Source organism: Sturnira hondurensis, unplaced genomic scaffold, assembly GCF_014824575.4.
Source record: "Sturnira hondurensis isolate 20B ecotype Veracruz unplaced genomic scaffold, ASM1482457v3 Scaffold0016663, whole genome shotgun sequence".
Lineage (NCBI taxonomy): Eukaryota > Metazoa > Chordata > Mammalia > Chiroptera > Phyllostomidae > Sturnira > Sturnira hondurensis.
The window spans coordinates 3244194-3271113 of record NW_028089294.1 but is presented as its reverse complement, the minus strand read 5'-3'; the positions used below and the strand labels follow the sequence as shown (position 1 = coordinate 3271113).

At 39.3% G+C, this 26920-nt stretch overlaps 1 protein-coding gene across 1 annotated transcript in view; it reads right to left on the bottom strand.

The window, feature by feature from the left end:
- EML4 (EMAP like 4) overlaps nt 1-26920 on the bottom strand; it is a 150347-nt gene that overhangs the window by 13655 nt on the left and 109772 nt on the right. Inside the window, 8 exon segments of the mRNA XM_037066486.1 lie at nt 669-766; nt 2104-2192; nt 8405-8472; nt 9142-9273; nt 9359-9484; nt 11041-11192; nt 19868-20003; nt 20118-20252. Coding sequence (XP_036922381.1) covers nt 669-766; nt 2104-2192; nt 8405-8472; nt 9142-9273; nt 9359-9484; nt 11041-11192; nt 19868-20003; nt 20118-20252 — 936 coding nt within the window.

Genomic DNA, 26920 nt, shown 5'->3' with positions numbered 1-26920 from the left:
CGAATTAAAGAAAATGTTTGTTAAATCTCTTAATTTAGACAAGTATCTATATAAATTATTTTAGTGGCAGACAGGTGACACAGGAAATTGCAGGGTGTCAGGGTGGGCAGGAACAGGGGACATTGGGATTAAAAGTGAGTTTCCCTTTCATTCCATTTTCAAAACGTGTTAGTCTAAGGGATTCTGATGGCAATTGCTTAGGAAACCAGCCTACAGTCAGTCGGTCAGAGACAGACAATATTCAACTCCTGTCAAAGGAGAAAGCTCTCCATGGCATGCAGGGGACTGTGATGTTCTGCTGTTGGGCAGTCTCAGTTTCCAGAGTGAGAGGTGAAAGGTTTTTTTTTTAGGATTTTTTAAAAGGACTTTATTTATTTATCTTTAGAGGGGAAAGGGAAGGAGAAAAGGAGAAATATCAATGTATGGTTGCCTCTCGTGAGTCCCCTGCTAGGAACTGGCCTGCAACCCAGGCATGTGCCCTGACTGGGAATCGAACTTCGATTGTGTGGTTCACAGGCCCGTGCTCAATCCACTGAGCTACACCAGCCACGAGAGGTGAAAGTTTTAAAGCAGCTGAGGGACAGATACACCAGTGTAAACATTTAACTCTCTTTTTAACAAATTAAATTTCCAACAGTTTCACAACTTAATTCTGCTTCATTACTTACAGTGCACTTTCCATATCTGCTGTATTTTCTTCCATTTTCAGAGACTACGTAGAGGTAAATAAAGTTGTCGTGAGATCCTACAGCCAGGAAGGTGCCATCTAGAATGAAACAGGAAAAAGTGTTGACTAGAGAAATAGACTGATAGAGTTATTTACTGTCATTTTACCATCAGTTTAACTGTCATTTGATGAACTAATCCTTCTATCACTGAGCACACTTGGAAAACAAATAGTCACTGAACACACACACTGAACACACTAGTCCCATACACATCGTCCCTTCTAGGAGACACTCCCAGGCTTTGGACTCCACACACTCCAGCCTCATGTCCTCCTAGGTAGGTACAATCTGGCCCCAGGGAAGTGAACCTGCTTTGACGGGTCTAGGTCACAGTGCTCTTACTGCTGCAAGGCTGAGTGTACAACTGCTCATTTCAGCTGAGCACACCTCTCCAAATACAGGGTTGTTTTGTTGGGAGGGACCAAGTTCTCTTCTCTATGGTCTCCTCTCCTGTACTTGTTACGTAGCAGATGGTCAGTAAAGTCCAACTGATCCTTGGCTTTTAGTTGCTACACCTGCAGTAGTTTACGTGTTACTACAGTGCTGAAACCAAGCCAATCCAAACCAGAAAACCTTTGCTGCTTCAAGTTTTGCCACTTATAGACTGCAGGAAATAACGTTTCCTTCCTTTTTCAACTCAGAGAATAGTATTCAGTGCTTCCTTTAAAACAACAGCAACCAAAAGGATCCCTTGGGACCCACACTGACCCAACAACTACTGGAATATATCTTTGAACATAGGTGAATGTCACTATAAATCCAAGGGGAGAATGATATGAATCAAAACCAGAATAAGGGGACAAGGAAATAGAATACTTCAGAAACTTAACATACTGAATGAGGTACAATTACTCAAACAGAGCTGAACAAATGTATCAAATACTTATGAGGTGCTGAGCATTTTACTTAATCAACAAAACAATTGTTACTATGTAACTGGTAACTGAAACCCAATTTTAAAGAACTTGAAGGGCCTGTAAAATTTGTGTAATTTTAGTATTACCATAATTTCTTTTATATTCTCCATATACAAAGAAGAGGTTGCTAAATAGATGTAACATTCAGCCTAGTAGCTATTCATATTCTAAGTATGTATAGTTCCCCCCCCCAAAAGAGGGGGAGTTTGTGCACTGTTGTCTGCTTTCAATTGCACATACGGTTGTTTGCTATAAATGTATGTTTGCTTGATGGTTTACAATGTTGTTTAGAAGATCTTTTGCAGTTTTCTGCAGCAGAATTTAATTTGACGTTGGGGGGGACATACTTAAGACTTAACTCTAAAGATTACAGAGAGAAAAGACAACTTTATTGGAAGTGGAAACACGCAGTTACAGAGAAACACCGTGAGTGCCAGAGTTGGGGCACGTCTACCCACCTACTGAGTAGCGCATCACAGAGAGCTGTTCATTCCCATCTGTGTGGATAGAGACAAGATCTCTGGTTTCTGCATCCAGAACAAACCACCTGTTGAGAAGTAAAAATAAAAAAAAGTTCAGATATTAACACTTATGGGGGAAAAATGGTTGCTTATCTTTTCAATTTTTAAAAATTAAGAAAGTTTATTAATGCCCTTAAGTACGACATGTTTCCTTCTTCTAATGAAGGATGAATTCATTTTGCAAAATGCTGCTAGATACAATATAAATACACCTATATGGGCCAGGCATGTTCTTCATTTCTATTTAGGTATTCGCTGAATGCCTACAGGGTGTCTTTGCCTAGGCGCTGTTTAAATAGAGTAAGATGGCAGGATCAGTATTCTTAAAGATTATACTAGAGTTTGGAAAATGGAGATGAGCCTATTAAAACAAAATAAACTTGCAGAGGTGGTGGTAAAAAAAAAATCACAGCATAGGTTGCATGTATCTGAGAAATACAGTCATTACTAGTATGTGCTGAAATGCAAAAAAAATTAGAAACATCGCAAATCTGCATGTATTATATTTATATAATACATGATTGTTAACTTATTTTCAGTTAGTCTAGAAATTATTAAACAAAGAAATATAAAAACATAAAGAATATTTTCATTTTCATATAATAGAAACATAGATATTGCTAAAAAATATGACCAAAAAAAGAGTCTTTACTCGGCTCTGCAAAACGTCGGTAATGGTCATTGCCACGATACTGCTGTGCCCAAGGTGCACACTCTTTTCACAGCACTCGTAGAGTTATTTTGGTAGCGACTTGTTTGGGATGCACAGCACCTAACACCTTTTCCTTTTTCTGCTTGTTGAAGGAGCTGTATCTATGGCTTAAATGTTATGGCTTGACATTATTCACATACAAATGAGCAGTTAGTCATGACCTTGAACCTATGTGCCTGGTATTATGTATCAATATTTAAGTACCAGCCCTGCCTGGTGTAGCTCAGTGGATTGAGCACAGGGCTGTGAACCACACAATCGCGGTTCGATTCCCAGTCAGGGCACATGCCTGGGTTGCAGGCCAGTTCCTAGCAGGGGACTCACGAGAGGCAACCATACACTGATATTTCTCTCCTCCTCTCCTTCCCTTCCCCTCTAAAGATAAATAAATAAAATCTTAAAAAAAAATAAATCTTTAAGTACCAATCTTAGTAATTGTGACTATGCACAGGGTGGGACAAAAGTAGGTTTACATTTGTTCACATGGAAAATACAATAATTAATAAATAATAACACAAGAATAAATTCTTTGCATATAAATGTAAACCTACTTTTGCCCCACCCTGTATGGCAGAGGAACTCTCATTAGGAAAATGAATGGCAGTAGACACAGAAAAACCTTTAGGGAGAACCAGATGGAAGAGTGGGTTAAGCTGAACTCAGAGGGAAGAAGTACAGGAAGGAGGAGCAGGAGGTGCGAAAGCTGCATAGCTATGGAGATGGGAGGGAGCGCACACAGTTAAAATCAGAGAGAAAAGCAGAGGGCCATCATTTGTAACCAGCAGGGGGCACTCTGCCTCTCTAATATTTCTAACATTTGCACATGGAAACTAAATTTGAGACAATTTTTCACTCACACTTATAGGAAAAGTCAAAGTATAAAAGACTCTTGAGAGGTAAACCGATGACTTAAATCCAACTACATAATACGTGACTCTCATCAGACCTTTTTCTGAGAACACGCGAAGGAATGGTGTTTCAGAAGAGCAAGCACGGTGAGATGGGGTTATAAAGAAAAGACGGGAACCAAAGACGGGATGAGAGAGAGGAGGCAGGTCACAGGTAGTAGGCTCTGCTGGTTGTAGGAGTGCAGATCAGGGAACTGCCTGGCTCTGATCAGGCACTAAAACTATTTGTAAAATGAATAAACAAACTAAATATAAAATAAGTCTTGAACATGACAAAACCCAGGTTTTAGCAAGAATTACTTGGTGGTAGTGCAGTGTGCTGGGAGAAATGGTTAGGGTGGGGAAATGGAACAAGACTAGAAAAATAAAATCACTACCTCAATCTCCTAGGACAGGATGGGACAAGAGCAGCCAAGTTTTGTTTTTAATTATTCACGTGGGGAAATTCCACCAGTAAACTAAAAACACTGCAAATCTGCATTTATTATACCAGTAACAGAAATCATAATGACAGTTCTTTTTAATTTTAAAGCTAATTATATAACTAATATCTGGAAGGGGAAAACTTCTTTTTTCAGATTAAACAAAATACTGTTCAAGAGAGAAAAGTGCTTTAAATTAGAAAAAAATATGTAGTGATGTTATTTCATATGCCAGTATATTCAAGGAAGGAGATGAAAAACTAAAAGATCTCAACTGTTTACCTATCAATGACATCCCTCTCTAAATATGTTTGTAAATGAATTTTAGTAACTTGTGAGCTATGAGTTGAAACCCCTAGGTAGCTAACCTAATTCATAAATTCTGTATTCTATCCAACTAACAGAAACAGCTTCCCTTTGTGAATACTTGATTTAAACGCAGGAAACTGGCACTTTTAAGCCTATGCTGTGTGTTCATTAAACATTCCCATTTCAAAAGGCAGGTAAGAAACACACTTTATTGCAACTGGACAGTAGTTGTAGATCATGGGTTTCTTCTGAGAACATATTTCATTAATCAACTTTTATAGCTATCACTGTGATGCTCCTCTAAGCCAAGCAAAGCCAAAGCTGAGGCCAAGTGAACTGCCCTTTCAGATTAAGGGAACAAATACCAACTCAGATTAAACAGATGCACCTAAGAACAATGAGATAGAGAAACTCTCTCATCACACCAAATGTGGCAAGGATAGGTGGGATGTCGATTTTTAGGTGGCGAGGAGTAGATAAAAAGTACAAAAGGGCTGGAGTATATATAAATGACAACGATTTGACCATTCTGGCTGGAGAAATGAGGGAAAGATTTTTAAAATCTTTAAATAGGTTTTAAAAGGCCAGGATTTTTGTATTCTACTGTTGTTGTGTCAAGAAGACTTCAGAAATGTTCTTGTCCCGAATCCAGTTTCCTAAATTTGCTCAGTTCATTCCTCTTGCCTGATATGAGCTCTCCGCTCTTCACTGCCCCTTCCAGACACAAGAGTGCCATTGAGGCAGGTCTGGTCCCCCCTCCTGCGTACAGCATTCTCTGACAAACTCAGGCTCATGGGAATTTCTCTGTTGTGTCCCAGCACTGGTGCCTGTTTCTTTAATCAAGTAATACTGAACTACTAATGCACCCTTACCTTTTTATGCGCATACACAATCTACTTGGGGCAGGGACCGTGTCTCCTCCTATTTCTCGGGGCCGCTCGCTGCACCTGGATCAGTGCTTTGTAAGTTGCAGGAGCTCAATGAGCATCTGAAGAGGGACTCAGAACCAGAGTTGCAACAAGGCAGAACCGAGAGGAATTCACGTTGACAGAGTTTAAAAACACTGTACAACTTGGGAAATGAGCTCAGGAGTGCCCACGGGCCAAGTTAAGAAGCTTCAAATTACAGAGGGAAAAGGTTATTCACTTTTTCTGGATCATGCACAATTGGATGTGTGTTGCTTAATTTATACTTAAAATTTTTTTTTTATTTAAACATTTTTTTAAAGACTTTATTTATTTATTTATATTTAGAGGGGAAGGAGAGAGGGAGAGAAACATCAATGTATGGTTGCTTTTCATGCATCCCCTGCTGGTAGTTGGCCTGCAAGGAACCGTCCTGCAACCCAGGAATGTGCCCTGACTGGGAATCGAACCAAGATCCTCTGGTTCACAGGTCCACGCTCAATCCACTGAGCTACACCAGCCAGGGCTATATTTAAAATTTTTTTCTTTGCCCTAAATGTCACTTTTTTCCCCCAGGCTTCGAGTTAGTGATAATAATCTGAATGGCTAACCTGAGGAAGTTTCAGTTTTACATATAATAGCCAGGTATTCACAGACCAGTGTAAAAAATGAAAATAAGTGAGAACGTTCTACAAGAATCAACAGAATCTAACCAGACGTGAAACTAAACACAGGATCCATGTATAAAATGAACGCCAATACCTGCATGTCCTCCAGATGCTAACTAACCCCATCATCACTCCAGAAAGGACAGCCAACCAGTACTTTTTATCTAGCTGTCAATCGCTCTCACTGCCATCTTCTACTCACAACTCCTGGTTTAACACTGCTTTAAGGCACTTAAATTAAGTGCCTTCAATTTAAGCTTGTTAATTACGACTTGACAGCTACACAAATGTTAGAAAGTAATTTCAGTGAGTTTAAAGCAGATCAGTTTTTCCTTAAAATTGAGGGCTCTGTACCCATGGTAAATATTGTATATATACACACATCTAATCGAGTGGGGTGTCTTTTTTTTTTAAAGATTTTATTTATTTATTTTTAGAGAGAGGGGAAGGGAGGGAGAAAGAGAGGAAGAGAAACATCAATGTGTGGTTGCCTCTTGCACACCACCCACTGGGGACCTGGCCTGCACCCCAGGCATGTGCACTGACTGGGAATCAAACTGGTGACCCTTTGCTTCAAAGCCTGGCACTCAATCAACTGAGCCACATCAGCCAGGGCCAACTGGTGTGTCTTAATGATTCAAACCCCTCTAACCCTCATAATCCATTCAATGTTTAACTCCTTCATATACATGGTAAATGCTTTTTAAATGTCAGCCAGTGATTTAACCTTCAAAGATAAACATTTCTTAAAATATTTCTAAGTATGCTAAAACCACCCTACTAAAGCACATCTCAAAGAGTACTGGTGGAATAGTGGAGAGACAAGCTTTGGAACCACACAGAACCTGAGTTCAAATCCAAACTCAGTTACAAGTGACTGAAACTCTGTGGATCTTAGTTTTCTGTCTATGCAATGGAGAAACAAATAAATATTCTGTTGTCCTCTTGTGAAGATTTAAAGTAATATATAAAAAAATTCAGTACAAGGTCTGGCATTAGATACTAGATAAATGGTAAGTAATTCTTACTTTTATTATTTCACTGAGTTTATCTAGCATTTGGGATGTCTGTTCGGCTGCTCAAAAAATAGGTCTGAAGTGAACTCCTTCAAGGGTTTTCGGAAAACTAGTTCAGTACAACAGCTCAAGCTGTTTCCCGCATGCTCAACTAATTTTGGGGGGTACAACAGAAAATAATTTCCTACAAAGTGGCCTTACACATACCTATTTAGTCCAAGTCTAAGTAATAATCTAGTACAGACATGTAATTGGAGAAATCTGAGATAGTAGAGCCATCTGTATTTGCCAGCTATCATCAATTACCTTCCAAGCAGCCTAATTCTATAATTCAATTATTTCAGAATCACTGATACAGCATCTATAATTACATACTACCACTTTTCAAAGTTTCATCTTTACTTCAATGACCTGTTCTTTCATGATTCTGAAAGACTGCAGCACTGTTTCTAAGAAGCAATTTTAATGTTTTGACTTTCCAAAGTCGGCGGGGGGGGGGGGGGGTTGCGTCAAAACAAAAAAACGAAACTCTAAATGACTAAATTTAATTAGAGCCAAATGAGCTGGCTGATTTGAAATATTTGTTATATAAACAAAAATATTTATAAGTGTGTTCACAATAGCTTCACCTCATTAAGAATCAGCATTCCGCATTTTCTAGAGGTCTAACTTTTGGAAACGTTAATGACTTTTAACTTTTTTAACTGACTTCATATTTTTCCTGCATCTTTAAAAAAAATAAATTATTTGTGATGAGAGCTTATTAGCAGAGTCAATATAAATGACTCAAAAATATACAGCTCATAAATATGTATTACTTACTACCCTTAGAAAGGTACTATATAAGGTCTGCAAAGACAAGTAATTAACAACAATTTCAGGAAATACACCTTCATTACCTCTCTGTGTAGCATTCATGAAGACAGGATGACAAAGGTACAGAACAAACAACTTCATGTTAAACCCTTCCCCAGCACAGCTCTTAACATTTTCTAATTTAGTTATAATGTTTATTTTTTTATTCTCCTCCATCCCTAACTTACACTATAACGTGGGCTGCACAAGGGTAGAAATTTTTGTTTTGCACCCTGATGCAGCCTAGACACCCACAACAGTGTCTAAGAAAGAGCTCAATAATTTCTGTGACTAAAGTAAATGTAACAGGTAAGAGCAATAAGCATATTAGTGTGCCATTTAAAAGATTAATTCCCCAGATCAGATTGACAACATTCCTACACAATGATTAAACACCCCACCACTTCAAATTACTCAACTTGCATTTCCCTTAGAGACCCTACCTGCCTGAGTGCGTTCCTATGGCCACCACTGTGCCACTTGGATGAAAATCTGCACAGTGTCCTGGTTCCTAGAAGAGAGACAGACAGCTGTTGGGGAGAACATGAGAAAGTCTCCCTAGATCTATGCGAATAGTGGCAAAAATGCATTTGAAAATAACTTGTTTCATAAAAATGTGAAGTTCTAATGAACTTCCTTGTAGCCATCTGGATATGAGAGGAAGAGGAATCTGAGAGCAGGAAGGGATATGCTGGCAGAGTGGGGAGGGGAAGGACAACCAGCTGGTGGCGGGCGAGGCACTGGGATAATCGTAAGGTAAAACAACAAACATCTGTACAGCTCTTCAGTCTGCCAAGAACATGTTTATACCCTTTGGGCTAGAAAAGGTGGGTATCTCAGTGGGGTAGGGAGAAAACACAGTAGGAGGCCAACTCAAAAAGAAGACAGAGTCTGTCAGTGAGCAGCACTTAGTGAGTCCAACTGCAACACCACCAGAGGCCCACACGTTTCTGTAACAATGCTCCATGGATATGCGAAACCTTGCTTTTACTACAGAAACTGATGGAAACATTGAGCTTTCTGCACTAGTTTGCTTCTTCAGGGTGGGTTCATGTTATACTCTCGCGGTTACCAAACACTTTGTTTTAACCAATGCTGAGTCCTTTCTCCTTTGCTGCTCCCAAATGCTAGTCTGGGGAGTCTCCATGGGGAGGGTACCATCACATTTTGCTTTACTCACATCCACGAGTCTTGTCCATTCCAGCTTGTGTTCCGCTGAATTCCACATGCACACCTGTCTATCCTGAGCACATGTTAAGAGCAAATCTTTGAAGGGATGTGTGGCAAGACCCCAAAGCTCATCTGTATGACCCTGAAGATAAAATATACCTACTGTTATATGAAACAAAGAAAATCGCAAAAAATATTCAGTTAATGGTTAAAATCACACAGTTTACCTGGACTTCTATTTGGAAGCCATCGTTAAATGTTCCCCGTAAAATAAAGTTTCGTGATGTGCCTACTAAAAATTGATCTGCCTTTCCTTCTGCTACAGCTCGGATTGTTCCATACTGATCAGGAACCTAAAAAAAAAAAATTGTAGTGTCACCACACACACACACTACCATCCACTAATTACTACCTTCATGGAGGCTACATTTACAGCTGAAAGCAATTAAAGACAGAATTCCAAGTTTGAAAGTAATATGGTAATCTTATGCTAATAACGTATTCAATTACATTTTATTACACAGAAGTTATAACATGTTAACAGACTTTGCTTCAGGTCATTTTAATTTATATTTTATAAGATTTTAAACGTTCAGGGTTAGGAGGGGAGGACAAGAAATTGGATTACATTAAGAATGAGGTCTTGTTTTGTTACTTACTAGTTATGTTACTTTGGATAAGGTCACTTAGCCTAAGACAAATTTCTTTACATGAATATGGGGATGGTGAATACAAGCCCCACCTACTCGTAACTATTGTAAGGATCAAAATATAAGTGCAGTACATGTGAGATTTCTCTGTAAACTAAAAAGCAATACATTGTAAAGTGTTATACCTTATTAACAGGACTCTTTGGGAGATCAATTTCATTTAATCCACTACATGTTACACTCACAGTGAATGTTGTATCAATACAGTAAGCCCAAAGAATGACTCTGAAATAATGCAATTCTTTCTTCTTTATGAAGTGGGATCTAAAAATACTCCTAAGAGCACAAAGAACTGAATTCTAAGAGTATCCAAATTTGTGTTAGAAATGGTAAAGGGAAGCTGAACCAGATAGTACAGCTTTAGATTAGAGGGTATGAATTATCTGTAAAGAAACAGCATGAACATAAAACAATTCTTATCCATCTTAGAAATAAAACTCAAAAGCAGTACTATTAGGATCCTAATAGTTTTTAAGATTTTGTCTGAAAGCACGTTATGTGTAGAAAACACTGAGCGTAAGTTTGAAATTTAAGTCACCAAGAGAGGCAATACTGAACTCTGAGCTCTGCCTTTGCTTTGAGAATCACTGATCTGGAACACGGTTCTCAGCTGCTCCGATCCTGAAACCTCAATTCGGTTGGCATAATCTCTCTCCATGAGCACAAAATGCCGTCAGGTTTTATGGACACACTTGGGTCCATGCCATGAAGCGGACACATACACAGAAATTAGTTATTATCATTAAGCCCACTGTTGAACTATTTTCAAGTTTTAGAACTAAACTGGCCATTTTGTACACCCTGGTTCTATTTTGGGTCACCAAAAAAAATCATGTCAGGCCCTGGCCAGGAGGTCAGTTGGTTAGGGCGTCGTCCCAATACGCCAAGGTTGGTGGGTTTGATCTGTGGTCAGGGCACGTTCAAGAAGCAACCAGTGAGTGAGTAAACAAGTGGAACAACAAATCAACTTTTTGTCCTAAATAAATAAATAATCTCAGAAATAAATAGTTATTCTGCTCAATCTTTTTATTTTTTTCAAACTATTTTGTTTAATGTTTGGTCCCTTTTTTCTTTTCTTTTTGAGGGAATTAAATGTCAAGGATGGGCACCAATTTCCTGGAAAAGTTATCTTAACATGAGACAGAAGACATTAGTTTAGAGGGTTTAACATTTTACAGTTTCCATTTTCTCATCCTTACCTCAATTTCTCTCTCCACGTTCAGATCATGATCCCACAGAAGCACTTTTCTGTCCTTCCCTCCTCCAGTTAACAACATCCCATTTCTCATCTGACAAAGTGTGAACACACTACCATCATGAGCTTTGATCTGTTTGCTGATCTGATAAACACCTAATGTGAAGAGGAAAAAACAGAAACACGAGTGATAACATTTCCATCGAACTTGAGTGGCTTTCTAGAAGGAAAGTTGAGCAGAACTACAGATGTTCCTTGACCTAAGATGCGCTACATTCCAATAAATCCACTCTAAGTTGAAAATGCACTTGACATACCTAACCTACCGAACGTCATAGCTTAGTTTAGCCAGTTCCTACTGGTAGGCATGTTTTGGCACCACTGTAAAGCTGAAAAACTGTCAGTCAAACCACAGTAAGCTGGGGACCATTTGCATAGAGCAAATAATCAAAAGTGCTTATGACTCAACAATCAAAACCTATTTCAGCAAGTTGTACAAGGCTGGTAATAAAGCTTCATACGATCTTTTGCATTTATGTCAATATTTAGTTACTCTGAAAATATTTCAAAGTACATTCTTACGAAAAAGTAGAGGTAATAATTCCATAGACTATAGAGGATATTCGGAACTTTACAATCTCTTATAATCATCTTATATAGTAGTTAGGGTGGTCTCACTTTTCTGACTTTAGAACTGAGGACACAGAGTGGCTTAGAGCTGAAGTCACCAGACTTCAGCTGAAGTCTTAGAGCTGAAGTCACCAGAAGTGGCTTAACCAATACCACACAGAGTTCGCTAGTGGCAAAGTTGTGTGTAGGACTCGTCTCTTCACGCAAAGTTCCCTTAAATTTGCAAAAAAAATTTCACTCCCCACTGAGGTACAGTTATTAAATAATATTTAATAATTAGCAACCACTGGTGACCTACCTGCTCTGTCAAGGTCTACCCCTTTATTTGTTATGATATAGGGGCCTGGGAAAGGCACTGGAGGCTTGGAATAGTGGCTTTCCACAGACCAGAGAAGTATTTTAGTATTTATTTAAATATATTTTATTGATTATGCCATCACAGTTGTCCCATCCCCCCTTCACTCTCCTCAACCCTGCACAACCCTCCCCCACCATTCCCCCCCTTTAGTTCATGTCCATGTGTCACAAGTTCTTTAGATTCTATGTTTCCCATAGTATTCCCACCCCCCCCATCTACTTTCTACCTACCATCTATGCTACTTATTCTCTGTACCTTCTCCTCCCTTCTCCTCCTCCCACCCCCCTGTTGCTAACCCTCCATGTGATCTCCATTTCTATGTTTCCACTCCTGATCTAGCTGTCCTCTTAGTTTGCTTTTGTTTTAGGTGTGGTTGTTAATAACTGTGAGTTTGCTGTCCTTTCACTGTTCATATTTTTTATTTTCTTTTTTTTAGATAAGTTCCTTTAACATTTCATATAAGGGCTTGGTGATGATGAGCTCCTTGAACTTGACCTTATCTGAGAAGCACTTTATCTGCCCTTCCATTCTAAATGACAGCTTTGCTGGATAGAGCAACCTTGGCTGTAGGTCTTTGGATTTCATGACTTGGAATACTTGTTTCCAGCCCCTTCTTGCCTGTAAGGTCCCTTTTGAGAAATCAGCTGATAGTCTGATGGGAACTCCTTTGTAGGTCACTTTCTCCTTATCTCTTGCTGCTTCTAGGATTCTCTCCTTCATTTTAGTCTTGGCTAATGTAATGATGATGTGCCTTGGTGTGTTCCTTCTTGGGTCCAACTTCTTTGGAACTCTCTGAGCTTCCTGGATTTCCTGGAAATCTATTTCCTTTGCCAGACTGGGGAAGATCTCCTTTATTATTTGTTCAAATAAGTTTTCCACTCGTGGTTGTTCCTCTTCCCCTTCTGGTACCCCTATAATTCAGATGTTGGAATGTTTAAAGATGTCCTGGAGGTTCCTAAGCCTCTCCTCATTTATTTGAATTCTGTTACTTCATATTTTTCTGTTTGGTCATTTTTTTCTTCCTCTGGTCCACTCCCTTGATTTGAGTCCCAGTTTCCTTTCTATTACTATTGGTTTCCTGTGCATTTCCCTTCATTTCAATCAGTTTAGCCTCCATGTTCCTCTAATTTGTGGCTAAAATCGACCAATTCTGTGAGCATCCTGATCACCAGTGTTTTGAACTGTGCATCTGAAAGGCTGGCTATTTCTTGGTCACTTTGAATTATAGGCCCTGCGGCTTTGAGCTGTTCTTGAGTCATAATGCTTGGTCTGTTAGCACCTGTTATGTTTGAGGGGCGGAGCCTTAGGTGTTCACCAGGGCCGGGCAACCCAGGTCGCTGGATTGTGAAGCTGTAGGTGGGAGCGGGGTCAGAGAGGGAAAAAAATGGCACTTTGCTCCACTCTGCTCTCTCTCTCAGATTTCTGTCCCCTCTGCGGCTTCTCACAAGCAAATTGGGCCCCTCTGGTGCTAGTTCCTGAGTGTGTGGGCCCATGTACCCTCCAGGACCCTGTGCGTCTCTCCAACAACCTCTCTGTGAGCCTGGGGGCCTCTCCCGGTCCCTCGACCCCAAGAAAGTCTTTCCAGTTGGTGCTTTCAGGCTCTAATTCCCACTGGGGCCCTGGCCTGAGCGGTTTGTCTCACTGTTCACTCCTTCGCTTGGTTTATCTGCGCGTGAATGTGTGACCGTGGTCAGCCAGCGGCCCTGGGCCGTCACTGGGTCCGCCTGTTGCCACCCCACACCTGGGATCCACCAAACTGCCTCCGCCTTTGCTCCTGGGGTGGTCGGAGGGAACGGTCTTTCCAGTCTGACCCTGCTCCGCTGCTGCTTCTGCCCCTCTCACCAGTCTGGCTGAGTGGTTTGTTGTTGTCAGACTTCTGTACAATTCAATTTTCACTGTTTTGGCTGCGCTTTTGTTTCTAAAACTTAGCTGTCTCCAAATTTAGTTGTGGGAGGGGACACGGTGTTTCCACCTATGCCTCCATCTTGGCCGGAAGTCCTCTATTTTAGTATTTAAAGAACCATATGAATGTGATAGCTGAATGACAGGCTACCTTTCTTATATACTGATAATGCTTTACAAGTACCCAGGGAGGGACAAGGCACATACATTAAAAATATTTTAAATCCATGTGCAGATTAACACACACATACACAGAGAAAGAATATAATGAAATACACTTTCTTAAAGGTAAGGACAAGATTTTAGTATATAAATCCTTTTCTTTGTTATTTATCATGCCTTACTCAGAGAAGCTTTATCTGGCTAGTGAGATTGATAGAGAAAGACAGTAAAGCTTTCTGGACACTAATTATCTGGCAGAATTAGTTATCAAATTCAAAATGGAAAGGTAGAGCCTACATCTTTTAGAAAAATAAAAGTGCAAGTTTAAAAATTGTTCAGTGGGGGAAATGGATGAACGAGGTCCAAAGACACACACTCCCAGTGATAAGGTAAGTGAGCTCTGGGAGTCTGATGGCCGCAGTGAACAATGCTGTGTTGTGTATGTGAAAGTTGCTGATGCCAGATCTTCATAGTTCTCATCACAGGAGAAAAAACTTTAACTCCGTGAGGTGATGGACATTAACTAAACTTGTGGTTAAATAATTATGTTGTATACCTTAAACTTATACAATGTTATATATCAAATGCATCTCAGTAGAGCGGGGAAAACGCTCATTTTCTAAAACTGTTCATCAGCTGATGAATAGATAAACAAAATGTGACATGTCCACAAAATGGAACTTTTTATTCAGCCACAAAAAGGAAAGTATGATACATGCTATGAACGTGGATGAACCTTGAAAACGTTAAGGTTCAAGTGAAAGAAGCCCATCACAGAAGACCACATACATGATTCCACTGATATGAACTGTCCAAAATAGGTAAATCCACAGAGAGCAAAAGCAGACAAATGGCTGTTAGGGGCTGAGGGAAGGGAGGGATGGAAAGGGATTGCTAAGTGCGTCTTCTCAGGGCGAAAAAATGTCCTGAAATTAAATAGTGGTGATGGGGGCACACTCTGTGGATAGAGTAAAAACCACTGAATTGTATATTTTAAAAGGGGGAATTCTTTATATATCTCCATAAACTTGTTATTGAGATTGTTCACTTTTGATCTTTTTATAATATTTGAGCTGACAATTATATTTTAAAGATTAACTAAAATTTGTAGGGCTTCAGTATCCTTAAAAAAGAAAAAAAGCTACAGCTGACTAAAAATCACTGAGTGTGAGGGTGCTAGTGGTACAGATACTTAATAGATGGGTAGGTCTGATAGGGAGGAAAGAAAGAGCCTGGCTGGTTTGGAGGAAAGCTTGCCCCACCTAGCAGAAGGAAAGCAGAACTCCAGCAAACTTGCTGTTGAGGGTGACTGCTTCAGCTCGTACCAACACTCATCATGTAGAAATACTATAAACACTGAACGATGTAACTGTGTCTAGCAGGACAGCTAGCCGGTCACCTGCAATGCGTGACTAAGAGAGAAAGGGCATCCGAGACGTGAATTTTCTGAGCTCTGTTGGCTTTATTCGAGCCTTTGGTTGGGGGGGGGGGTTGTATTTTCTCACACATGGTTAAATTAACAAGAGTAGTCTTTTAAGCTACCATGTAAAATTGCAAAAAGCAGAGGTGTGGAGGTTCACAGGTCTGCATCAGAAGGTGGGAAAATGAAATAGTTTTTCCACTTTTAATTCAGGTTTCCAAACTTTTAAACATGACAAAAACCTTGCTAAACACCTAAGATCTTCCTAGAATGATGGAATGTTACCAAATAGAAAATATAACTAAAGAATAAATGCTTCCTGGAGCCTGTATTTCTGACATTTCAATTCAAGCCAAGTAATGTTTTAAAAAGAGGCCAAAAAAATTATGCTTAAACTTACAAGTCCATCGCATCTCCGGGCGCAATCACTGCCACGTCTATGCAAACGTCGCTGCCAGCTGCCCCTTTCCTCTCATCTCTAACAGAGCGAAGCTTCCATAAAAACAAGTTTACCTGGACTGCTAAATAAAGACATTTGGAGGGCTTTCTGTGCCTAACAACAATCGAATGCCAAGGAGACTTTGAAACTTATGTTATATTCTTAGCAACTGAGCAAATAGGCCCATGTCAATTATTTGGAGAGTAGGTAAAATGGTGGTGTGTTCCTTAGTTCCTAAAAGGAACTTAGATGTGAGAATAATGAACATTTTTATGGTGTAGTAGATACCATCAACTTCCCATCCCCCACTTAAAATTTATGTATTATTTAATATAAGAAAAATTGGACTATTTCATGTATGTAGGAAATAACAAATCCCTTGTGCCCCGCAAGAAATGAAAAAATACTGAAACCTGTGTCCACTGACAGAGAAATGAATAAAGAAAATGCAGTGTGCGTGTGTATACACATACACACCCATACACACACAATGGAATAAAAAAGAAGGAAATTCTGCCATTTTCAACAACATAAATAGTCCCAAGGATATGATGTTAAACTAAAGTAAGAGTGAAATACAAATACTGTATGATCTCACTTACCCGTGGGATCTAAGAAAAAAACCACAGGAACCGAACAGACTAGTGGTTGTGAGGCCAGGGTGGGGGAAAGGGATGGAAGTGGTCAACAGGTACGAACTCTCAGTGACGAAATGAGTAAGTTCTGAGAGGTAACGAGTGGCACGGTGACTGAAGTTAACAGCACGGCACCATGTATTCGAAGGATGCTAAGGGGATATTCAAAGTTCTCATCACACACACGAAAAACTATGTGAGGTGATGGATATTAACTTACGTTAATCATTTTGCAGTATGTATCAAATCATTATGTTGTATACCTTAAATATACAGTGTTATAGATCAATGAAACTGGGAAAAAAGAAACAGAACATACTAATTACTTTGAAGATTTCTGTTAATACATATTTAAGATAGGAAAGCAAGAAATTATACAGGAGAGCTTACAAGGCACAGAACACAGTTCTGCCTTGTGTCTCATACTAGAATAAAAGGAACAGCTATGGAATTATGTTTGTGCCATCCAAAAATGTCCCTTACGGAACATGATAGCACAATACACTCAAATTTTAGTTGTAAGATCGCAATGGGTACAGAAATGTCCTATTGGGGAATATACAAATTTGATCAATTTATTAAATTTTTGGCAAAACTTTTAAAGTGGAAACAGTACACTCTGCTGTGATCTGGGTTTACACATTTATTTCACTGTATGCACCAAATTCTTCCCAGCCATACTGAAAACCCCAAGTATATAAATGAAGAAACAACATTCTTAGCGAGTTTGCCTACAGTAGGGTCAGTTTTGCAGCAGAGCACAACACAGGCCATTTCACGTCCCCAACAGTTTACAACATTAGATTTCCCATTTCCTCTGTCTACATTTGCAGATTTTCATTGCACATTTTTTTCAGACAAAAACTGTAATAAAAGCCACCTCTGGACCTTTCCCTACCTCTATCTTGACACACACATTAAGCTAATAAAGGGTACGTTTACACCCAAACTGTGCTCTGTATCAGAGGATAACGTCAACAATTCAAGTCACAGTTTTGAAATACAATGTTCTGAGCATTTCAGATTCTGAAAAGTGGGAAAGGTAGTTGATAAATACTGATGTTCTCTCTTTTCTATTAAAAATCTTCAACTCACTGCCATCCTTGTCATATGTGAGTTTTGAACATAAAGTAAATGAAAGAGACTACAAATACATGGCCAATCATTGAGATCAGGGTCACTAATAGTACAATTTATGGATTTTTTTAAAGCTTCTGAATACATCTAATTCAACTCAACTGCAAAACTTAGAAATTCAGGTGAATGGATATGGAAAACACCAATGATGGTAACTCCTACAAAATACACAATGAAAATCTTCACAGTCGCCCTGGCTGGTGTGGTTCAGTGGACTGAGTGCCAACCTGTAACGAAAAGGTTGCTGGTTCAACTCCCAGTCAGGGCACATGCCTGGGCTACAGGCCAGGTCCCCAGTAAGGGGCACCTGAGAGTCAACCACATACTAATGTTTCTCCTCCTTTTCTTGCCCTCCCTCCCCCCTTCTCTAAAAATAAATAAAGAAAAAAGATTTAAAAAATATTTATGATAAGATACCTACGATGCTATACTCCAATTCCACAATTCAGTGAAAGTAGTGCTTCAGTCAGTACCACTCAACTTCTACACTGACACCCAAAAGTAAGATTAAAGTCATTTCCTTAAGGAAATGTTTAACAAATAATTTTCAATAGTTAAGAACATATGCCCAACACTGTGTTAGTCCTGAGGAAATCCATTAGGAAAGTCAAACATGTAAATTGGGTCTTCCCTTCTGAGCAGGGGAATAAGGATTCCCTTATAGAAGTGTAAATCACACGTGGTGATTTCCACAGTCTGATTCAGAGACTCCAGAGACGAAGCCAAGGATCACCCTATTTATTTGCTGAGACATGAGGAACAGGAGATGGCACTGGGACAAAAGTTGGTACTTGGAGCAGTGGCTCTGACCAACTAGAGAAGTATTTTATTTTTTTAAATTATATTTTATAGATTATGCAATTACAGTTGTCTCAATTTTTCCCCTTTGTCCCCCTCCACCCAGCACCCCCCATCTCCCCTCAGGCCATCCTCCCACCACTGTTCTCGTCCATGGGTCACGTATATAAATTCTGTGGCTACTCCATTTCCTCTATTGCACTCTACATCCCACGGCTATTCTGTGACCACCAATTTGTCCTCCTTAATCCCCTCACCTCTTCACCTGTTCCTCCACACTCTCCCCACATATAGCAACCATCTGAGATGGCTGGTACTTGTGCTGGACTTGGAGATTCCCAAGGAAGCCAAGTTGTGAAGTCAGGCTGGCTGCTTCTAGTGTCGGGCCTGGGGCCACTTAGCATGAGGTGGGGGGTGGGGAGAGTAGCTGGCCGTTGCTTGTTTGATAGGATTTAGGAAGCTGTGAAACAGAGCCAAGACCAGCCATTTACATGGAACAGTTCTGGTTAACAGTTTGGGTGGGCCTATAAACTGAGAAAACCTGTACCCCTAATTCCTACATAAATTTTCAATGGTTTAGTGTATATTAAACTCCTGAGAAGAACTATAAAACACTAGTATTTTTAAAATCGCATTTCATTCAACTTGGCTCTTTTTTCTTTTCTTTTTTTAAAAGATTTCTATTTATTTATCTTTAGAGAGGGAGGGAAGGAGAAAGGGAGGAAATATCAATGTATGGTTGCCCCTCATGCATCCCCTGCTGGGACCTGGCCTGCAACCCACAGGCATGTGCCCTGACTGGGAATTGAACCACAATCGTTTGGTTCGCCATGTCCGCATTCAATCCACTGAGCTACACCAGCCAGGGCTCTTTTTTCTGTTACTGCTTTCACATGACAGATTTATTCACACTACCCTGAATGCCTCACATTCCAATCTTTCTACTTTTGCTAGCACTGTTTCTCTAAACTGGGATCAAAGTTCCATAACTTTTGTGATCTTGTACATTCTTTTGGATTAATCTTAAACATCATTTCTTCTGTGAAGGTATCAGAGAACTCAGAAGATCAGAGATCATTTGTCTCTTAATCTTTATACTGTTTAAATATAACATATATCTATATCATTTCTTCCTAATTATTTTGTATTAGGTTATAGGTACTTAATAACTGAGTATTTTAATTTAAGAAAGGTCATCATGAAGAACCTTAAACACATGAGGCATGTTAGTGGTTCTCATATGGTTTTGATGCAATTCTCTTCTGGACTGGGTATGAGATGGCACTGCAATAGCAAGCAGTATGTGCAAATTAAAAAGGAATGACGTTACTTAATATTGGAGTACTGTACCTTTAGGTCCTTTCCCAGGTGTGGGTTCTACAGTAGTTTTGCTCCATATAAGTAAGACTCCACCAGAGTCTCCAGTTAGAACATCTCCATTCCCCAAAAATGCTAAACACTGAACAAATTTTGGTTTTTCGTATTTCTACAAAGAAACAATAAAAATTTTCAGTTTTCCCTTTGGCATGATGACTTCATGCTCACTCATCAATCAAAAAATTAAAGTGTCATAATGAACTTATAACATTATGATCCTTACCCCAAAAATTCCCTGTTTCCTTGTTAGTGAATTGCCACTCCAGGTCCAGAAAAAAATATGCGATTTACCACATGTTATTATGGTATTTGCATCTGTTGGATGGAATTCCACAGCCAAAACAACTTCATTTGTTGTCTGTGGAAAGAGAAATGAAGCCTTAGATCACAGGTGGCAAACACAAGGCCCAAGGGCCGAATCCAGCCCTCCACCTTGTTTCTACCCGGTGGCAGTGCGGAGCTCTTGCTTAACTGTTAAGGAGTAGTTACATTTATACAGTCCTAAAATTACATTTGGCCCTTTGAAGGCTACCACAAGCCTAATGTGGCCCCTGGCGAAAATGAACTTGACACCCCTACCTTAGTTGAATGTATATTCTTTTCTCTATCAAGTACCAATTATAGCTACTGATAATCAAAGACAGGAACATGCTTTTAGGAAATGCCCTTTCTTCCAACATCTATTTTTCTCAACATCTTTAACAATAAATTTTTATAATAATGATTTAAATGTAATGTATTTATACTACTATGTCATCTCTTGTACTATTTATATATAATAACTGCATTAGCAAGACATTTATATGAATTAGTTTTAGGGTATTTCAGTTCTTGTACGTTTAGGGGAAAGTACACTAAAACTATCAAATGCGAGAGCAATGTATATTTGTCTTAAAGACAGTAACATTCTGATTTTTAAAAAAAGTCTTATCTTTCTTTTACTTTATTATTGACCACTCGCTCATTAAAAGAGTTTGATCATTTAAGAAAATATTACTGATTTAGAGATCTGTCCTCAGACTTAAAACTGGTCACTACCAATTCATATAGAAATAAAAAGTTAAAAACAAAGAGCTTTTATGCCATTTCCTTAAAAACAAAAACCTCAGAAAAGTCAGAAGTTGAAAATTTTTAAAAACTAGAGTAAAAAAAAGAAAATAGGCATGAGAGTCTAAAGGAATTACAAGTAGTTTTTTCATGGAAATTTCTGAATTGAGGATGATTAAAAACACTATATTTCAGTATGCTCAGTAAATCATATTCAATTCTCACTAAATTGATGTTTTATGGTAAAAGCACCTACTCAAACTTAACAGTAAGGTGAAATCTATATGCTTGTAAAGCTATTTACTGGTAGATGGTGTCCACCTGCAGGGTAATCTTTAAAGTTCTTTTTCTTTTAACTTAGCAAAGAAGTTCATGTGTGTAGAAGCATTTCTTCATTGCAATCCAACATGGTAAACATGCTAATCTTATAAACAAAGTAGTTAAATATAATGCTAAACATCTTCTAATACTAATAAAATGATAATTAAAGAAACTAAGCTAATTAAAAAAATTCCCCATGGCCCCAATATTTCCACAAATTTTACTTTTCTACTACTAACAATTGGGCTCTACAGCCTTGTATAGACAAATAAATGAGACCCAAACAATTTAATCTGAATGCTTCTCCTCTTACGAGTTATAAAATGAAGGAAAAAACAACAACAACGATATAACCTTTTCTGTTATAGTTTTCCACAATGTTTGGAATAGAACTATATATACCTAGCGAGTTAAAGTAAAATTTAAAGACAATGTGTTACTTAACAAAGTAAAATTAACCAGCTCTCTTCCAGGATGATGTTGTTTTTTAAAACCAGCCTGAACAGTCCTTAGTTTTTACTTAAATAAAATCAAAACTCCTTGACAGCTGAGTCTTATGACAAACTGATTAATCAAGGATTATAAAATTAACTATAAATATTCCTAGTATATAAACATATAATGCTAGTGAAAAAGATATTCGAGATACAAATTGAAGTGATCTATGAAATTTTAACTTTTTATTGACCTATATTATCTAGAAAAGTTTGCAAATCCTAAGTACAAAGCTTGACAGATTTTCAGAAATTGGAATACCCTTGTATAGCATCTAGAACAAAAAGGAGAGTATTACTAACATTTCAGAAACACCTCAGATCCCCTTTCTAGTCATTATCCCCTCCCCCTGGCTCAAGTAACCATGATCCTAATTTGTAAGACCACAGATTAGGCTTTGTATGTTTTATGTAACTGGAATCACACAGAACCCACAAAAATCACTGCTGGGATTTTGACTGTTGAACAATATAGATCAATATGCAGAAAAGTAACATTTTTATATAACACTGTCTTCTATCTGTTTTTATTGTATTATTTCTCCATTTACTTGGGTCGCCTTTAACTTCTGCCAATAAGGTTTTGAAGTTGCCTTACTGAATTTTAAACTTATATAAATCAACAAGTTATGTAACACAACTCCCCAAATCCTTGTGACTTAAGCAAGGATAGAGCTCACCTACAGAACAGAGTAAGGTCAACACACAGGGAGAAGCTAAGAGGAAAGACAGGAACCAGTGACCCAGCCCCTGAATCAAGTCATTCCTAAGGCAAAATTCCCATGACTTTCACTAGAGGGCATTTTTTTCTTCCTTAAATATTAATTGATAGAGAGGACTTCCACCAAGATGGAGGTGTAGGTGGAAACACTGTGCCTTCTCCACAACCAAGTTTGAATACAACAAAGGTTTAGTAAACAAAGACGCAGCCAAAGTACAGAAAACCAAACTATACGGAAGTCCGACAACAACGAACCATTCAATCCGACCGGTAAGAGGGGCAGAGCCAGCAGTGGAGCAGGGTCAGGCAGGAAGGATCCCGCGACCCAGGCGACCCAGGCAACCCAGGCAGGCAGGCAGCTGGGGTAGCATCACAGACCCAGTGACGGTGCGGGGCAGGCTGAGCGAGGTCACACATTCGCGCGCAGATAAACCAGCAGAGATGTGAGCAGTGAGATGGACCCCTGCAGGCCCCAGTGGCGGACTGCACAGGCCCCAGTGGTGAACCCAGTGAGGGTTCAGGGCAGGCTGACCATGGTTGCACATTCACGCGCACAGATAAACCAGTAAAGGAGTGAGCAGTGAGATGGACCACCCAGTCCCGGCGGCGGGAGGAGGCAGAGGGGACCGCCATTGATTTCCTTTGATCCCGCCCCCACATACAGCGTCACAACCCAGCGACTGAGTTGCCCCACCCTGGTGAACACCTAGGGCTCCGCTCCTCATACGTAACAGGCATGAACAGTCCAAAATATGGCTCAAGAAGAACTCAAAGCCCCAGAGCCAATAACTCTAAGTGACCAAGGAATAGCCAACCTCTCAGATGCACAGTTCGAAACACTGGTGATCAGGATGCTCACAGAACTGGTTGATTATAGTCACAAATTAGAGGAACATATGAAGGCTAAACTAATTGAAATGAAGGGAAATGCACAGGCAACCAATAGTGATGGAAAGGAAACTGGGACTCAAATCAAGGGAGTGGACCAGAAGGAAAAACGAAACATCCAACCAGAAAAGAATAAAGAAACAAGCATTCAAAAAAATTGAGAAGAGGCTTAGGAACCTCCAGGACATCTTTAAACGTTCCAACATCTGAATTATAGGGGTACCAGAAGGGGTAAAGAAACAGTCACGAGTGGAAAACTTATTTGAACAAATAATAAAGGAGAACTTCCCCAGTCTGGCAAAGGAAATAGTCTTCCAGGAAATCCAGGAAGCTCAGAGAGTCCCAAAGAAGGTGGACCCAAGAAGGAACACACCAAGGCACATCATAATTACATTGCCCAAGATTAAAATGAAGGAGAGAATCCTAGAAGCAGCAAGAGATAAGGGGACAGTCACCTACAAAGGACTTCCCATCAGACTGTCAGCTGATTTCTCAAAAGAGACCTTGCAGGCAAGAAGGGGCTGGAAACAAGTATTCCAAGTCATGAAATCCAAAGACCTACATCCAAGAATGCTTTATCCAGCAAAGCTTTCATTTAGAATGGAAGGACAGATAAAGTGCTTCTCAGATAAGATCAAATTCAAGGAGTTCATCATTACCAAGCCCTCATTATATGAAATGCTAAAGGAACTTATATAAGAAAAAGAAGATAAAAATATGAACAGTGAAAGGACAGCAAACTCACAGTTATCAACAACCACACCTAAAACAAAAGCAAACTAAGAGGACAGCTAGATCAGGAGTGGAACCATAGAAATGAAGATCATGTGGAGGGTTAGAAACAGGGGGGTGGGAGGAGGAGAAGGGAGGAGAAGGTACAGAAAATAGCATAGAAAATAGGCAGAAAATAGATAGGGGGGAGGGCAAGAATAGTAGGGGAAATATAGACTCTAATGAACTTGAGACACATGGTCATAAACTAAAGGGGAGGAAGGGTGGTGGAGGGGGTGTACAGGGTGGATGAGAATGAAGGGGGGAATAGAACAACAACTGTAATGGTATAATCAATAAATATATTAAAAATTCATTGATAGATTCTTTTTTGGATAGCTTTACTTATTTTGCAGTCACTTGCACCGGAAAGAGTTCTAATACAGACATTTGGAATAGAGTTTAGAGAACCTGCTACATGATTGGGTATGAGAAGCAAGGGACAAGGAGCCATATCTATCTTGGGCAACTAAGTAGAATGTGGTGTTAATCACTGACAAGTGAAACTGGCTGGGAGCTAAGAAAGATGGTTAGCCAGAAGGAGAAAAGGAAGAGCAAGATATTAAAACCTTATTTGAAAAAATAATGGAGAACTTCCCCAATCTGGCAAAGGAAACAGACTTCCAGTAAGTCCATGAAGCTCAGAGAGTCCCAGAGAAGTTGGACCCAAGGAAGTACACACCAAGAATCACACTGCCCAAGAGTAAAGATAAGAGAGAATCCTAAAAACAGCCAGAGAAAAGGAGACAGTTACCTACAAAGGAGTTCCCATAAGGATATCAGCTGATTTCTCAAAAGAAACCTTGCAGGCCAGGAAGGGGCTGGAAAGAAGTATTCAAAGTCATGAAAGGCAAGGACCTACATCCACAATTACTCCATCCAGCAAAGCTTTCATTTAGAATGGAAGGGCAAATAAAGTGCCTCCCAGATAAGGTCAAGTTCAAGGAGTTCATCATCACCAAGCCCTTATTATATGAAATGTTAAAGGGACTTATCTAAGAAAAAGATGATGATCAAAAATATGAACAGTAAAATGACAACAAGCTCACAACTATCAATGACTGGACCCCCCCCCCCCAAAGAAAACAATAGAAACAGAAACAAACTAATCAACTTCAACAGGATCACAGAAATGGAGATCACATGGAGGGTTATTAGCAGGGAGGGGGAGGAGGGAGAGTAGGGGAAAAGGTACAGGGAATAAGAAGCATAAATGGTAGGTACAAAACAGACAGGGGGAGGTTAGGAATAGTACAGGAAATGGATAAGCCAAAGAACTTATATGTCTGACCTATGGTCATGAACCAAGAAGAGGGGGTGGGGGATGCTAGTGTGAGAGCAGTGCTGGGTGGAGGGGAGTAAAGGGGAGGAAAAAAATGGGACAACTGTAATAGCATAATCAATAAAATATTTTTAAAAAAGAAAGAAAGATGATTAGTACAGATGTGGCTATGTCAATTTTGACTTGTGGGATAGGACATTCAAATAAAGATGCCTAGCAGGCAGGAAGAAATGTAGGTTTAAATCTGTGAGAGAGATGTGTGCTGTAAGTAAATGATGTGGGACACAGCAGATAGTAACTAAGGCCATGGTATCAGTATATGATGTCAGTGGAGGACATAAGATATAACTCTGAGTAACACAAACATGTAAGGTCCTGGAAAGCAGACCAAGGAATAACCAGTAGGGGGAAAACCACAAGACTTCATCTGGTAACCTTTATTACAAAGGATCAAAATTCACAGAGTGCGATTTGCTGTAACTTCCCTATGTTTCAATGTTATTATTCTGAATAATTCAAATTATTCTAAATAACCACTGAAAGATTACCTATATCTTTATATTTTTATTTTACTTTCCCTTTTTATTAAATTTATTGGGATGGCACTGGTTAACAAAGTTATATAGGTTTCAAGTGCACAGCCCCACTGTACCTCATCTGTGCACAGTACCGTATGCTCACCACCCCGAGACAAGTCTCCGTCCTTCACCATTTAGCCCCTGCACCTTCCTCCACCTCCCTCCACAACCTCCACGGAGGCAATCACTGCACTGTTGTCTGTGTCCATGAGTTCTTTATACTTTTTAAAGTCTGATATTTCCTGATGTCTTATAGTTCTCTCCAGTACAATCAAATCTACTCTATTTCTTTCAAAAGATTAACTTACACTATTTGAAAAACATGACCTCTTTTCAACCAACAAGCTGAAAGCTGGAAGCTCATACAGAACAAAACTGCTGAGACAGAGAGAGAGAGAGAGAGAGAGAGAGGCTCGAAACTAAAGAGGAATGTGATGTTATTTAAGAGTACAGCAAATATGTCACAGGCTTTTTTTAGTCATCCTGTCACTCTGAATCCCTTTGAAAGCCTGTCAGAGGGAGGCCATTTCTGACCCATGTGAATGCGGTTGCAATGCTAACCTTACATTTCTCTTTTAGAAGTTATAGCCTGGTCCACACAAAGAATTGACACTATTCAATAGCTACTATAAAGTATGCTATAATAATCCAACAAACATAATTAAGACCAAAAAGCTGTCGTTACACATGCTTTTCAGTTACATCAGCCATACTCCTATGAATGAAATTTTCCTTTAGATGTTTAAAGCTTTAAACATTGAATGAAATAACACATTTTGTTTAAAAAGTAGTAGTCGAGTAGTAGTCAGTATTAATTTTGAGATCAGACATCCATCTACTTTGCATTTCAGTAGCAAATGCAATGTGTTTGAAATATCCCTAATATTTTATCTTAAGAATACCATAAGAATGGTGCCCTAAATA